This window comes from Eretmochelys imbricata, chromosome 1 (genome assembly GCF_965152235.1).
Source record: "Eretmochelys imbricata isolate rEreImb1 chromosome 1, rEreImb1.hap1, whole genome shotgun sequence".
In the NCBI taxonomy this organism is placed as follows: domain Eukaryota; kingdom Metazoa; phylum Chordata; order Testudines; family Cheloniidae; genus Eretmochelys; species Eretmochelys imbricata.
The window spans coordinates 10,904,426-10,918,254 of NC_135572.1; the positions used below are offsets into that span (position 1 = coordinate 10,904,426).

The 13,829-nt window shown below is 52.3% G+C and overlaps 1 protein-coding gene across 4 annotated transcripts in view; it reads left to right on the forward strand.

Annotated features, from left to right (window-relative positions):
* ATG16L2 (autophagy related 16 like 2) overlaps window positions 1-13,829 on the forward strand; it is a 56,685-nt gene that overhangs the window by 8,133 nt on the left and 34,723 nt on the right. For all 4 annotated transcript variants that reach the window (XM_077832085.1, XM_077832246.1, XM_077832166.1 and 1 more), the window contains exons 2-3: window positions 12,056-12,140; window positions 13,601-13,721. In XM_077832085.1, the coding sequence (XP_077688211.1) occupies window positions 12,056-12,140; window positions 13,601-13,721 (206 nt within the window). The remainder of the gene's footprint in view (window positions 1-12,055; window positions 12,141-13,600; window positions 13,722-13,829) is intronic.

Consider the following 13,829-nt stretch of genomic DNA (forward strand, 5'->3'; position numbering starts at 1 on the left):
AAGTGCAGGGTGAACGTGGGATGGGTGTTGCGGAGATGTATCGCAGAGGGTATGCTGGGGGGCATAGATGGATATTGCACTTAGGTCTGTAAGCTCTGAGCTTTGTGATCATCTCGGGAAGGGAAGGGAGTGCTACACCATGGACTGGCTGCCAAGAGACCTTCATTGCCAACCCTTCTGAGCCTCAGTCATATAGCTGATCATTCATTCGCTCCCCCGGAGGGTAGATGCCATGGAGAATCATGGCTGTGAAGGGAGATGCATCCCCTGTCAAGGGAGAGGCGTCCCTCATGTAGAGCTTGACCATTAGGTTCAGGACTTTGGTTACTCTGAATTTGGCACCAGGGTTACCACTGTGGGAATTGTGTGTCCAGCTCTGGTGCCCACACGTCAAGGAGCATGTTGATAAATTGGAGAAGGTTCAGAGAAGAGTCACGAGAACGATCACTTGATTGGAAAACCTGCCTGATAGTGATAGACTCAAGAAGCTCAATCTATATATCGCAACAAAAAGCAGGTGAAGCGGTCTGTAAGTATCACAGATCACAGTCTGTAAGTATCTACATGGGGGACAGGAATTTGAGAGTAGAGGGCTCTTCAGTCTAGCAGATGAAGGTCTAACAAGATCCCGTGGCTGGAAGTGGAAGGTAGGAAAAATTCAGACTGGAAATAAGGTTGAAGTTTTTAACAGTGAGATAATCAACCGTTGGAACAATTTACCAGGGATCATGGTGGATTCACTGGCCATTTTAAAATCAAGACTGGATGTATTTCTAAGAGATCTGCTCTGGTTCAAACACAGATTAAGGCCTGTGTTATGCAGGAGATCAGAGCAGTTGACCCCTGCAATCCCATCGGGCTTTATAATCTCTGATGGTGTTCAGTGGGGAGCTGATGCAGTGACTGGGGTGATGCATGCCCTTCTACTGGTGTGACTCAGAAGAGCAAAGCATTTGCGTTAAAGCCATACACCGTGTTTAACCCACAGATATCTAGTCATGTTTCCCTGATCAGTGTAGACAGGAAAACCGTATCCCCTTTGTAACCATGTTAAACACAGCACATCGCTTGTTTTTATACCACTTGTTCCTAGCACAGTTTAAGGGCTTGGAGAGGGGGCCTTAGACTAGCCCCTTTTTTTTACAGCCCCATGCCCTTGGAGAAGACCTAAAAACACAGTCAGTTCTTCATGGCGGCTCCTGACTTCACTAATGTGTGATTTCGATCAATGGAGAGCACTTTTATGCAATTGACGGGTTTGGGTGAAGTGCGTGGTATTTAGTGCTGTTGCAAAACACCCTGGACACCTAGAAGATCTGTTTAGTTCAGCCCAAATCCCCTGAGCTACTCCCACTCCCCTGTCACTGCCATTATCGTCTGTATTTACTGTAGGTCTAGGTTCGGAGCCACGGTCGCGGATCAGGACCCTGCTGTACCAGGCGCTGTACAAACACAGAACAAAAAGACCGTCCCCGCCCCAAAGAGTTTGCAGTTGTGGTATCGGATAGGAGACGACCGATGGATGCAGACCGATGAGAGAGTGCCAGATAACATGTCGGTGCTGGTCAGCGTGACGGACAGGGGTTTGATCAGGCCAGCAGCATGGCAAAGGGGAGTTTTGAGAAGGGATCGGAAGGCGGCTTTGGAGTGGCTGGTCAGAGAGCCTGCTTGTAACTGCAGCTGGGTGTGCCCTACCTGTATGTATGCTGGTGAAAATGCAGGCTGGAGGGCTTGGTAGCTTGTCACAGCAGTACAGTGTGAGAGGGAGCCCAGGCTGGTGGGTCGGGGGGGCTCAGTGGTACCCCACTTCCAGGTAGCACCCCGGGGGGAATCCATCACACATCCGTGCTGGGATTGTGTCAATCATGCTGAACTCCAGCCACCTCTGCAGTGGAACACAACAGTTGTACGTTATGTCCCCCAAGGTAATTCCTCTCTCCCCTGGGTGTTCACACCCGGCAGATCCTGGTCTGTGGCTATCAGGCTACACTCATGTTGGCTGCTATTACCAAATTCCTAGAGACTAAATTGGTGGCATGCTTCATTTATCAGCTGTGTCTTGCGCGGGGAAGGGGTGGGTGTGCAGTGTGGTGTCTCCTCCCAAAGAGAGCTGGTTCCTTTGATGTGTCCATCACTGCTCCAATGCTTTGGTAAACGTATCAAGTTCTTTATGGGATGGTGGATCAAATACAAACCTTCCCTGTGCACATCTTTTCCCATTGGCATGTTGTGAATTCCAGCCGAGTGACACACGTCAGACGCCACCCCTGGCCCACCTGCCGGCAGTCTCAGCAAAGGTGCCAATGGCTGAATGGACCATGGGACTTGTACTAACCTCTGAGCCAGAGAGGTGATGCCACCAGGTCAGGATGAGGTGCACTATGCCCATCCACTGGCTCTGCCGTCTCAGTCCCATGAACCAAGCTACTGGTCTTCATTTTCAAGGCCCTTCCCGGCCTATCCCCACCCAGCATCTCTCAGATGCTACTGAGTCATCGACTTCTGCCTCCTATCAGCCCACGATGCCAGCTGGCCTCCATCACTTGTTACATTTCGAAACGAGCACCTTCGTGCTTTCTCCCCTACTGCCCCACACTCCGGGGTGCTACCTGGAAGTGGGGTACCACTGAGCCCCCCCGACCCACCAGCCTGGGCTCCCTCTCACACTGTACTGCTGTGACAAGCTACCAAGCCCTCCAGCCTGCATTTTCACCAGCATACATACAGATAGGGGCACACCCAGCTGCAGTTACAAGCAGGCTCTCTGACCAGCCCCTGCATGGGGAGGCTACTCCCAGCTCCGCAGGCACACACCCTCTCTGGAGTATAAACCCCAAATTATACCGTCTTATGCTGCACAGGGAACTGTACAGCTTAAACTCACAAAATTTGCCCCCTCCCTCAATGTGGAGAGGAATATGCAACAGCCTTTCCCCCCCGAGTTATGATTCCCCCACACTTCACTCCAACTCACTGGTTTAGATAAAGCAAAAACAAGTTTATTAACTACAAAAGATAGATTTTAAGTGATTAGAATGGATAGCAAACAGATCAAATCAGATTACCTAGCAAATAAACAAAAAAGCAAACTAAGCTTAATATACTAAATAGATTGGGTATGAAGAGCAGATTCTCACCCAAAGAGATGATACAAGCAGGCTGCAGATTCTTAAGGGGCAAGCTGCACTTGCTTTGCAGCTTGGAATCCCCAGGTGTTCCATAAAATCCCCTTAAGCTGGGTCCAGCACTTCCCCCAGTTCAGTCTTTGTTCCTCAGGTGTTTCCAGGAGTCGTCTTGTGTGAGGAGCAAAGAACCGCAGATGATGTCACTTCCTGCCTTATATAGGTTTTGCATATGGCAGGAACCCTTTGTTCCCCAAGCTTGGTTCCGAGACCAGCCTGTGGAAAAGCATTGACATCCCAAGATGGAGTCTAGAGACGTGGGCTGATCACATGTCCTTGTAGAATCATAGCAGCCATTAGGCTGTCTGCAGCATTCTCAGGAAGGCTCCCCAGGTGGGAGATAAGCTTCTCCTAAGGCCTATTGTCTTTTCCTAATGGCTCATTGCCTTGAATAGGCCCTTCCCAAGCAACTCTCTAGACTGAAAGCATCTTGTCTAGTGGGTGTTACGCGAGTGTAACTACATTTGAAATGCGGATACATAGTTAATATTCAGAACTTCAGATACAAAAATGATACATGCCTACAAATAGGATAATCGTATTCAGCAAATTATAACTTTTCCAATGACACCATGTAATCTCCTTTAGGATGAAAGGCACCAAAGAAATGGGAAGGTTGTACTGTTCTCACCCCTCGTGTATTTAGACTCTCTTACTGCAGGGCTCTTGGCTCCGTGGCGGTAATTTGAGGCAGAGGAGAAGCCAACGTCTGCTCCGCAGTCCTTCCTTGTGAGGGTGGTGGATCTCAATGTCACTGTTGGCAGGTGCAAGGTCACCACCTTGGTTCTCTCCTTGTGTGATCCTCTCCATCATCTGTCTCAGGCCTGAGGGTACCTGTGCTGGTCAGTGCCTCTCTCCAGCCTCGGTGACAAGTTATGTCATTCCTCAGACCAGTGTCGGGCTAGGCCCGGTTCCCCGGGGTGCCACTCCCTTATCTCTGCACTAGTGAGCGCGTGGTGCCCCTGATCTCATGATGGGCCAGTGCTAAGCCAGGTCAAAGGGTCAAGGTTTTCCCGGGACAGCTCTCTTGGATTTACTGCGCAGATCTAAACAGCCAAGGTCTTTTCATTGCTGTGTGGGCACGAGATCCCACCACACTTCTGATCTGGACAGGGGGGCTTATTCCTTCCCCAGAAGTGGCTGCATGGTGTGACGCTGCATTGTTGCTTTGAGGGGGGGGTCAGCGGGTGAGAATGGTGACGTCCGTGCCGTGTGGAGCGACTGCCGCCAGACGTCAGTCCCCAAAGAAATCATTCCAAAGCTCTGAGCACGAGGGCCTTCATGGGGTGAACCGAGCGTGGCTGCATTGGGAGATTCCATGTCTTGGGAGCTGGCTGGCTTAGCCGCAGTGTCTTTTGTTTAGAATTTGCTGCCTCGTTATATTTTGCGAACGAGAAACAAAGCCCAACATTCCATGGCTTTTGTGCAATCCGGCACTGCAATGATTCAGCCCTTTCAATCCCTCCGCTCATTTCCTGTTCTGACACCAAGCCCCCACCCCCTCCAGGGAAAGCTTTCAACACACCTCCCATGCACCCGCAGGCCCGGTTGCCCCCCGCAATTCTGTTAGGCCCCTGCCTTGTTACCCAAGTCTTTTCTGCAGAGCATTGAAATTTGTCTCTAAAAGCAGCATTCAGCCAGGGACTGGCTAGTGGCCGCAGGTCCGGGGATCCGATGTGTCCCCAGTGCCTTAAGAACGGTGAAGGCTTTTGGCAAGGGGGCCCGGGGCTGGATGTGACATGGAAAGAGGGATGGGTTATAGCAGCAGAATTCGGAGGACGTGAGCCTGTATCACGGTGACAGTGTCCCGACAGGCCCAAAGGAGTCCAGGCTTTGGTGGTAGCTTGTTCCTTAAAGATCTTGCCAGTTTGAGCACCGGTGTGAGTACGGTTGGATGTCTGTCTTTCTGTTGAGCGACTCCTTGATCCTTGTTAGAATCCTTAGGCCTGGTCTACACTCAGTGTGCCCAGGTTTAACTCCGATCAGCCTTTAAATGGATTTAGTTAAACCCTCCTCGTGGACACCTGAAGGTGCATTACACCCGGCTTATATCAAGTTAGCTTAATTCAGTCAGCCGGAGCCTTAGACATTCCCATGGAAGAGTCTCTTTGTGCCACTTGATAGCATCTCGGGGCAGGTGTAGCCTGCGGGAGAACTGGAACCTAGGGCTCCTGGAGGGCAACCTGCCAGAGATGCTCATCGTCTCGTGGCCTGTCATTTTTGAGAGGGGCTGTGCTCCCCGCTCAGTGCTCAGCACCTCTGAAAATCAGGCCGTTGGCCTTACCTTCCTCTTGCTCCCCAGCTGCTTGGCACGGACGCTGCGTCTGGCGCCGTGCTTTGGAGCCGTTTCTAAACAGAGCGGAGGTCCGCCAGGCTGGAGGAGCGGCGCCCTGTGATTTTTCTTCGGGTAAAGTAGCTCATGCCGCGGACGTGTTAGAGAGGACAGGGCAGGGTTCTGCAGAGGTGTCCGACAAAACCGAAAGCTCAGGGATGTTATGGGGCCGCTGCTTAGTGTTGAAGACACAAAGTACTTCCAGCTGGTAATGGAAGACTATAGGGAGGCAGAGCTGCTCAACGTCTGCTTTGCTTCAGTCTTCCCACAAAAAAATAACGTGACCGGCTGACCAGCAAGGTTACCACAGAGAGCAAAGGGGAAGGGATGCAGAGCAGTATTTGTAAAGAACACGTCCGAGATCTTCTGACTAATTTGAATGAGATCAGATCAGCAGGGTCTGATGCTATTCACCCCCGGGTGCTGACAAAATTAGCTGAAGAAACCTTGGAGCCACTGGCAATAATATTTGCAAACTTCTGGTTGAGAGGCGAGGTCCCAGAAGACCAGAGAAGGGCTAAGGTAGGGCCCATCTTTAAAAAGGGGAATAAAGGAGGAACCGGGAAACTATAGACTAGTCAGCTTGACTTTGATACCTGGGAAACTACTAGAGTAGTGTATAAAGCATTCAGTGTGTGAACCCCTGGCGGATGACGGGGTGATCACTAGCAGCCAGCATGGATTTACCAAGAACAAATCATGCCAAACCAGCTTGATTTCCTTCTTTGGGTTGCTGGGTAGGGGGAATGCGATGGACATAGTATACCTGGACTTTAGCAAGGCTTTTGACACAGTCCCACATGACATGCTGATAGGTAAACTAGAGAAATGTGGGCTCAGGAGAACGACCATTAAGTGGATGCATAACTGGCTAAACAACCGCAAACCAAGAGTAACTATTAATGGAAGGATGTCGGATTGGAGGGAGGTGTCAAGTGGGGTTCCACTGGGGTCTGTTCTGGACTCGGTGGAAAGAGCTCAGATACTGTGGGGATGGGCCTGGCGCAAGATCATAGACACCTTGGGCCAACTGGGTGTAGACATAAGCCACGCTTTGGGCCAACCGTGTTATCAGCTGATCGCAAGCTCAGTGAAAAGCCATAGCACAGGGAGGGCCACACGCAGCACACAATAGCGTCCCTGTAATGCCGGGAGTCTTGCTCGCAAGCACAGCGGAGATCTGAGCAGGGCTGGATTGTCAGGTAATATTTTATGCTCTATGAACACCCCCCTCTCCCCCCCCACGAACACATCCTAGTGGAGCCCAAAGTACCACATGAGCTTAATGTGTACTGCACCACTGAAATGCAGCCACTTCTGGGGTGGAGCGTGGTAGCCAGCATGCTGGACAGCAATGATGGGAGGGGCAAACTTGCTTAAGAAGTCCAGAGTAAACCTTCCTTCTGTGAAATGTGCCCTGGGGTCTGTGGCATCCACAGCAGGCGGACCGGACATGGGCTTTTGAGATCTCTGCAATATCCCCCTCCTCCCGCCCCGGGAAGCGGCAGGGGATTCATATTAGAACCTGCCTCAGCAGGAAGAAGCGTTGGCCGGGCCCGGCTGGATTTGACGTTACGGTTGAAACCCGAGGGTCAGACCTATAAACTGCCGCTGCAGCTGGGCGTGTGGGGCATCAGTGGAGGGTGTGAGTGAGTGCACGCCGGGCTGATGCATTTGCACCAGTGATCTGCTTGGAGCGGGTGAAACACCTGTGCGCTTTGCAGAGCTGCCCAGAGCAGAGCCAGCCACATTTGAAAGCAGCCGGCTGCTCCGCCTCCCGGCGGAGTCGAGGAGCTGGGGCAGGCTATGGGGCAGGGCACCCAGGGTTTTCTGCCTAAGGCTCCAGCCCCACGCCGGGCACAGACTGAGAGACACGTGTCGGGTGTCAGCAGAAAGGGGGCTCCTTTGGAATCAGTCCTGGGCCGGGTGCTGTGCTGCTGGGGGTGCTACTCACCTCTGCTCATCGACGCCCCCTGGGCTCATGCCACAAGAGCAGGGGAGCCTGGCTAGTTACCTTCTGCTACCTCGGATTCCCCTGGCAGCGGCATTTGGCTCTGGGATTTTTCTTCTCTTCCTATCCTAAACTCTAGCTGCGCTTTTATCAGACCGCTGCCACATTCCACGCCAGAGGTGGCTGCCTGCCAGTAATGAGGGAAATGATTCCCATGCTAATGCATGCAGGGCTTGCTTATTTCACAGGGGAGCTGAAGATTAATTAGCTAATGCTTGTGAAAGGGCTTGGAAGGTGGATAAAGCTAAGTGTCATTTCGAGGGTGGGGTATTTTCAAACAGAGTGGTCCCTCCTTTCATTGGAGGATGCAGGGGCTGATGTGTGACTATCTCTGCACCCACCAGGAGATCCCCCTGCCAGGCTTCCTCTCCCAGCACCCACAACTGGCTCGCGCGCCTTCGACTGATCACAAGGGAGGTGGCTCATTCTGCGCTGAAGCTCTCAATAGCCTAGACCCAAATGTCACAAAAAAGGCACACAAACCCGCCCAGGCTGTGCGTCGTCTAATACATTATGGCACTTTGCTATCAAAGGCCACGTTCTCGGCTCCACCCAGCCTCCACTGAGGACAGCTGAGATGGGAGCTCTCTGATCCTGGGGCCTGGTCTGTGTCCAGGGGCTGCTCTAAAGTACACTGCCCCCTAAGGCCATCTACCAGCTGGGGATCACTGGAGTACAGCATGCTGCAGTCAGGCCTGTCTGCCTGCCCCAGCTTGGCCTCTCTGCTTGCAGCTTCTGTGGAGGCTGGTGTGTAGGATCCAGCGATGCCACTTCTGGTCTCCCCTAGAGCTGCTGTCCAGCCTCTTTGCACCACTAGACCAGAGCAGAGGGGGCTGGGCTGCAGGCCAGAATCGGCATGGCTCTTAAGCTTTCGGGACCCAACTCTTCGCAGAGGCTAAGGAATGAATCCTCCACCCCCTTTGAGGCAGGAAACTGTGTCTCTATTTTTACAGAAGGGGGCCAGAGAGCTGAAGGCCCAGCTCCATAAAGTGACTTGTGACTTAAGAGCTCAGTGGTTTACGAACTCACTCAAGAGGTGGGAGACCTGCTGGTTCAAGTTCTCCCTCTGGCTGATCGTGAGAAGGGATGTGAGCTGGAATAATAGGCAGCAGGTTTAAAACAAATGAAGTATTTCTCCACACAACACACAGTCAACCTGTGGAACTCCTTGCCAGAGGATGTTGTGAAGGCCAAGACCATAAATGGGTTAAAAAAAGAACTAGATAAATTCATGGAGGATAGGTCCATCAGTGGCTATTAACCAGGATGGGTAGGAATGGTTTGCTAGAAGCTGGGAATGAGCGAGAGGGGATGGATCACTTGATGATTCCCTGTTCTGTTCATTCCCTCTGGGGCACCTGGCAGTGGCCATGGTCAGAAGACAGGATGCTGGGCTAGATGGACCTTTGGTCTGACCGAGTAGGGTCATTCTTATGTTCTTATGGACCTACCATTCCTCAGGTGACTGCCCTCACCACTAGGCTGTAGAGTCATTCTTATTCCTTTCTGCCTAAATTAATGTTTAATCATTACAGTGGAACAACTGTGTACATCCCATAGTCCACTGGTCGGGACGCTCACTGGAGGAGGTAGATTCCTGTTAGAATCCTTTCTCCAGTGGGATCAGGTTTGCCATCCTTTCCAGTCCAGGGAACGGCTAATCTGGCATTTCTGACAATGTGGCCTAGTGGATAGAGCACTGGACCGGGACTCAGGAGACCTGGGTCTTTTCATGGCTCTTCTGCTGAGTGACCATGGGCAAGTCACTGCCCCTCTCTTGCCTCGGTTTCCCTATCTGTAAAATAAGGGTAATGCTACTTGTGCCCTTTGAGACCTATGGCTGAATGGAGCTAAATCCTCTCATTTGTGTGTGTGCGTGTGTAATGTCGCTTCAGGACAATGCCTGAGCGATCAAATAGCTTGTAACATCAGACCCACCAAGTCTTACTGACCTGGCTTTAATTTTAAGGCAGCATTTAAAGTACTGGACTCCTTGGTATGTTTTGCTGTTTTGGTGACGTTTAAAATCTTGCCCACCGTTTCCTGCAATCTCCCTTGATCGGATTGTCACGTCTTTCGCCCCGAGGGCTTGTTGGACAAACTGTTTTCTCAAAGCCTGGTAGATTTCATTCTTTTTCCCTCTGATCAGATTCCCCAGCAAGAAGCTTACAAAGAAGAGTAGCCCTCAGGGCACTGGCAATTTCACCAGCCTGACTCCGGGCTTCACCACTGGTGGTGTGCTCTGTGAAGCCAGCCCTTTGATTGTCCTGCCAAGAGGTCCTAAAAGCTCTCCTGGGACATGTTCACACCTTCCTCACCATTGTGCCTCCAGCCCTGGGGCAGCTCCCCTGCCCTGGAGCTAGCTAGAGCCAACGTGTGCTGGGGGGCGGAGACGGCTGGAAATTGCTCCCCTGGAGAGCCTGCAAGCCGGTCATCACACTTGAATGGAACGATGGGGAGCCCACCATAATCCTGCCCTCCTAATGCTCCGTATCCAGGAGCCGCGGGTACGCTGGAAGGCTCGGTCTATGCTGGAGCTGGGTGGGTGTAAGGCAGCTTATGTCGAACTAACCGTGTCAGTGTTGATGCTACAGCCTTGCTCCCGCCAATGTAAGTGCCCTACTACGCCGATGTCATAACTCCGCCTCCCCCAGAGGCGTGGGGCTTCTGTCGGTGTAGTTAGGGCCAGGCAGTGTGCCCTAGACACTTACTTACATGGGCTGTTGGCTAAAATTCTTGTCAATTTCACAGCCGTGAAATTGACAAGAAAGGCTGGTAGGTCCCTGCGCCTGGCTCCCAGCTCTGGCTGTCACCCCTGAGGGGGATGGAGCGGGGGGCTCCAGCTAGAGCCTGGCTACCTGCTGGGAACCATGCTACTTCCTGGCTCCCAGTTCCTAGCCAGGCTGCTGCCTGGGCTCCCCACTCTAAGCCGGGGCTCCCAGCTCCCCACAGAGCTCCCAGAGAGTGGGGCTGCTCTGCAGAGACCCTGGCAGTGTGAAGTTGGCAAGAATGTCAATTTCACCGCTGGCAGGCTCTGTGCTGTGAAACTGAGCTTTTGCGGGGGGTGGGGAGGGGTCACAGCTGGGGCTGTCACTTGGGTGTGGATGGGGGCTCCAGCCGTGAGCCCCGTATGACTTGTCAGTGCCCCACACTCGGCTGTCAGTGCCCCACAAAGCCCCACTTTAGTAGGTACAAGCACTCCGGGTGAGGACGCACTCCAGCGGCAGGAGGAGGGGAGTGTGGACCCCAGCAGCCGATTGAATTACCATGGTGTAGACAAGCCCTGAGGCTTTGCCCTGTTTTCACAGCTGGTGGCAAGGTGGACTTTGAAACCGCACCGACATGGTTAATGCTTGGTTAGTCGCCAGGGGAGCAAAACACCTGCTGTCCTGCCGGCAGCCTGGGCTACAGCATATGGTTCTGTTTGTTTGTTTTCCTCCCCGCCACGGTGTATCCAAGTTTGACCAGGTATTTGTCTGAGACCTGAATTGCACCTTCCTCCCATCTGGGTGCAGCACAGTGCCCTGTGTGTGTCCTCCAGGCATGCTGTGCCCTGCTAAGACGCTATGGGATAACTACCGGGGATTCCCCAGCACACATCGATAACAGCATGGCCTGCTGGGACACACCTCTGTTGAGTCATGCTTGCGTTGTGGAAGGAGCCGCTGTGTGAACACAACTAACCCGCTGCTTACAAAATGTGGCGGTCCTTAGTGGTGATGGGCTGTTCGCCAAGGATCCCCAAGTGCTCCACAAAGATTTAAACCTCAGCACGACCCTGTGAGGTGCGTTGCTGTTAACCCCCGTCTGCAAATGCGGGAGCCAAGGTCCAGACCGACTCGGGTTGAAATTCTCAGAAGTGGCCTCTGATTTTGGGTCCCTCCATTTTTGGGGCACCCACCATGGAACAGCTGGTCCCTGGCTTCCAAATGTGCTGAGTCGCCCTGTCACCCACTGATTTCCCCTAGAGCTGTGGGTGCTCAGAGCCTCTGAAAAGCCGAGTGTCCCAAGCTCTATGGGGCAGGAACTGTCTCTTTGTTTGTGCAGCCCAATGGATCCTGGTCTTGTAGGCACGACACTAATACAATTAACAAATAACAATAAGTCGGGCACCCGACATTTAGTGTCCTGCAGAGATTCCTGAACAGAGCTGGGAACAGAACCCAGGAATCCTGACTCCCGGTCCCCTGCTTCGCCTACGCATGGTGTGGACGCTTTCCAGGAGGCATGACCCATACGCGGGCCTAGTCACATTTCATTACAGCCGTGCGCCGGCCCCTTGAGGTTCACAATAATAGAATGTAGAGATGGAAGAAGACCCGTAGGCCTGGTCACCCCGTTTTGCAGGTGGATAAATTGCTTGTTAAGCTGCCAGCGGCAGGCTCCTTCTAGAACTGGCAGAGCTGGGGGTTCTTTCATGTCTGACCTCTCCCCCAGATTTCAGAGAAGGGGTTCTGATGAATGGGTCCCCCCTCTCCCGCACACGATGTTTGTGATCCCCATGCCCTGGATCTCTTTGCTTTCTTGCAGATACCAAACTGTTGGAAAAGTCCAGCTTGCTGGTGCATTTCACAGAGAAGCTACAGGCTGAGTCCTTTGATCTCCAGGCCCCTAGGTAAGTAGAACGGATCTGACTTCTTCCTCCTCAGGCATGGAGGAGGGCGTGACACTTCCCAGAGCCAGCAGCACTGGGTTATATCCCCTCTGGCCCTACAATGGCTGCACTGTCATCTTTGGAAGTTGATAGGCAAGCGTAGCTGGCCCTTTCCCTGGTCCCTCGCAGCACCGAATGCCTCTGACTAGTGGTGGCAGTCCGTGCCCTGGGAAGGGGGAGGCTTTCACAATCAGACCTTTCTTCCTTTCCAACAAAAATCCACTGAGTCAGCCAGGCACCGGTTCCTGGCTCCCCAGCTGAGTAAGAGTGGGAAGTGGCTCAGGATGGATGGAGACAGGCTTTCTTCTCTGTCAATGCTGAGCCGCTGCTGTTGTCTTTCAGAGGAGACGCCAGTAACGTAAGTGATCTGAACCATAGAGTCCAAGTGACTTTTTTGCAAGAGTAAAGGGAGGTTAAGCCTGGGGGCTAGGCCAGATTGCATTGTGGGTAATTACGTTCTGCCTTCCTAGAGCCCCTGTGCAGCTTCAGTTTGATAGTGTTTTGCTTCTTCACCTCCTGCCCCAAACTGCTGTGAGTTTAACAGCTGCACTGCAAGAGGTGAACAAAGCAATCCTTCTGCATGCGTGTATCTTTTGCTCTCTCGCCCCACAAAAAAACTGCCAGCCACATTCTGCCGCGCTTATTCCAGCCGACAGTGGGTCGGGGCGCAGGATCTGGTCTGATCCGGCAATGGTAACGTCGCATAGCTAACCTTTAACAGCAGTTACGTTATGCAAAGATAAAGATAAAAATAAAAATAACTTGACCACATTGCATGGGGGCATTGCTGCTTTCCTGGGTAGTGAGCAGCTTGTTGGACTTGCCTCAGTTAAATGCACCACAAAATCTGCAGCATGTGTGACATAGCAGCATTGACGTTGCAGCAGGAGCTCTTGGCTTTTGCACTTGCTGACTTTGACGGCAAAACGGGTATTTTTAATGTTACATTAAGAGCGACCTCTGCATTTAATAGCCTGGCCAAAGTAACGGAGAAGCCAATCGTCGTGTTTGTTTCATTAGGCCCTCGGCTTCACGCCTCACAGAGGGCAGCGGGGGCAGGAGAGAGCATCTTTGCTAGAGGCAGTTTGGCTTAACAGAGCAGAAACACCTGTGTTTACAGTATGATTTTCTGCTGCAAAAAAGCAGAAGCTGGGCTGTTTTCAAATGAAAGCTGCGGATGTACTGAAGTTCAGGCTCTGTTTTTTGTTTTTTTTTTTTTTTTTTAAATGCACGAAGCAAAACAATTCATTGCACCTTTGCCGTCTCTTTCTTGCATGCTGCCCCAGCGGGATTGCCCCTCTGCCTCAGGAATTTGGCCTCTGCTCCTGGGGAAGGCAGATCTTCATTAAACTCCGCTGCAAACTCAGCAGCTGCATGCTCAGAAGTGACTTTGGGTTTTTTTTAACCTGCCCTGTCTGTAGGTCAGGGCGGGAAACCAAGGGCTGCGTGCTGGAACCAGGCTTGGGCCCCACGGAAGCGCTGCAGACCCTGAAGATAAAGTACCAGGGGCAAATTGCGGAGATGAAAGACGTCAGTGGGGAGGTACGTAGCGGGGAGGGAAGGTCCCAAGGGTCAGCTCTTGTGGCCCTGGATTGTCATTTGCCCTGTTTTCTTAGCCCCTGCATGTGGGGGGAGTAGCCTGTGCCCACC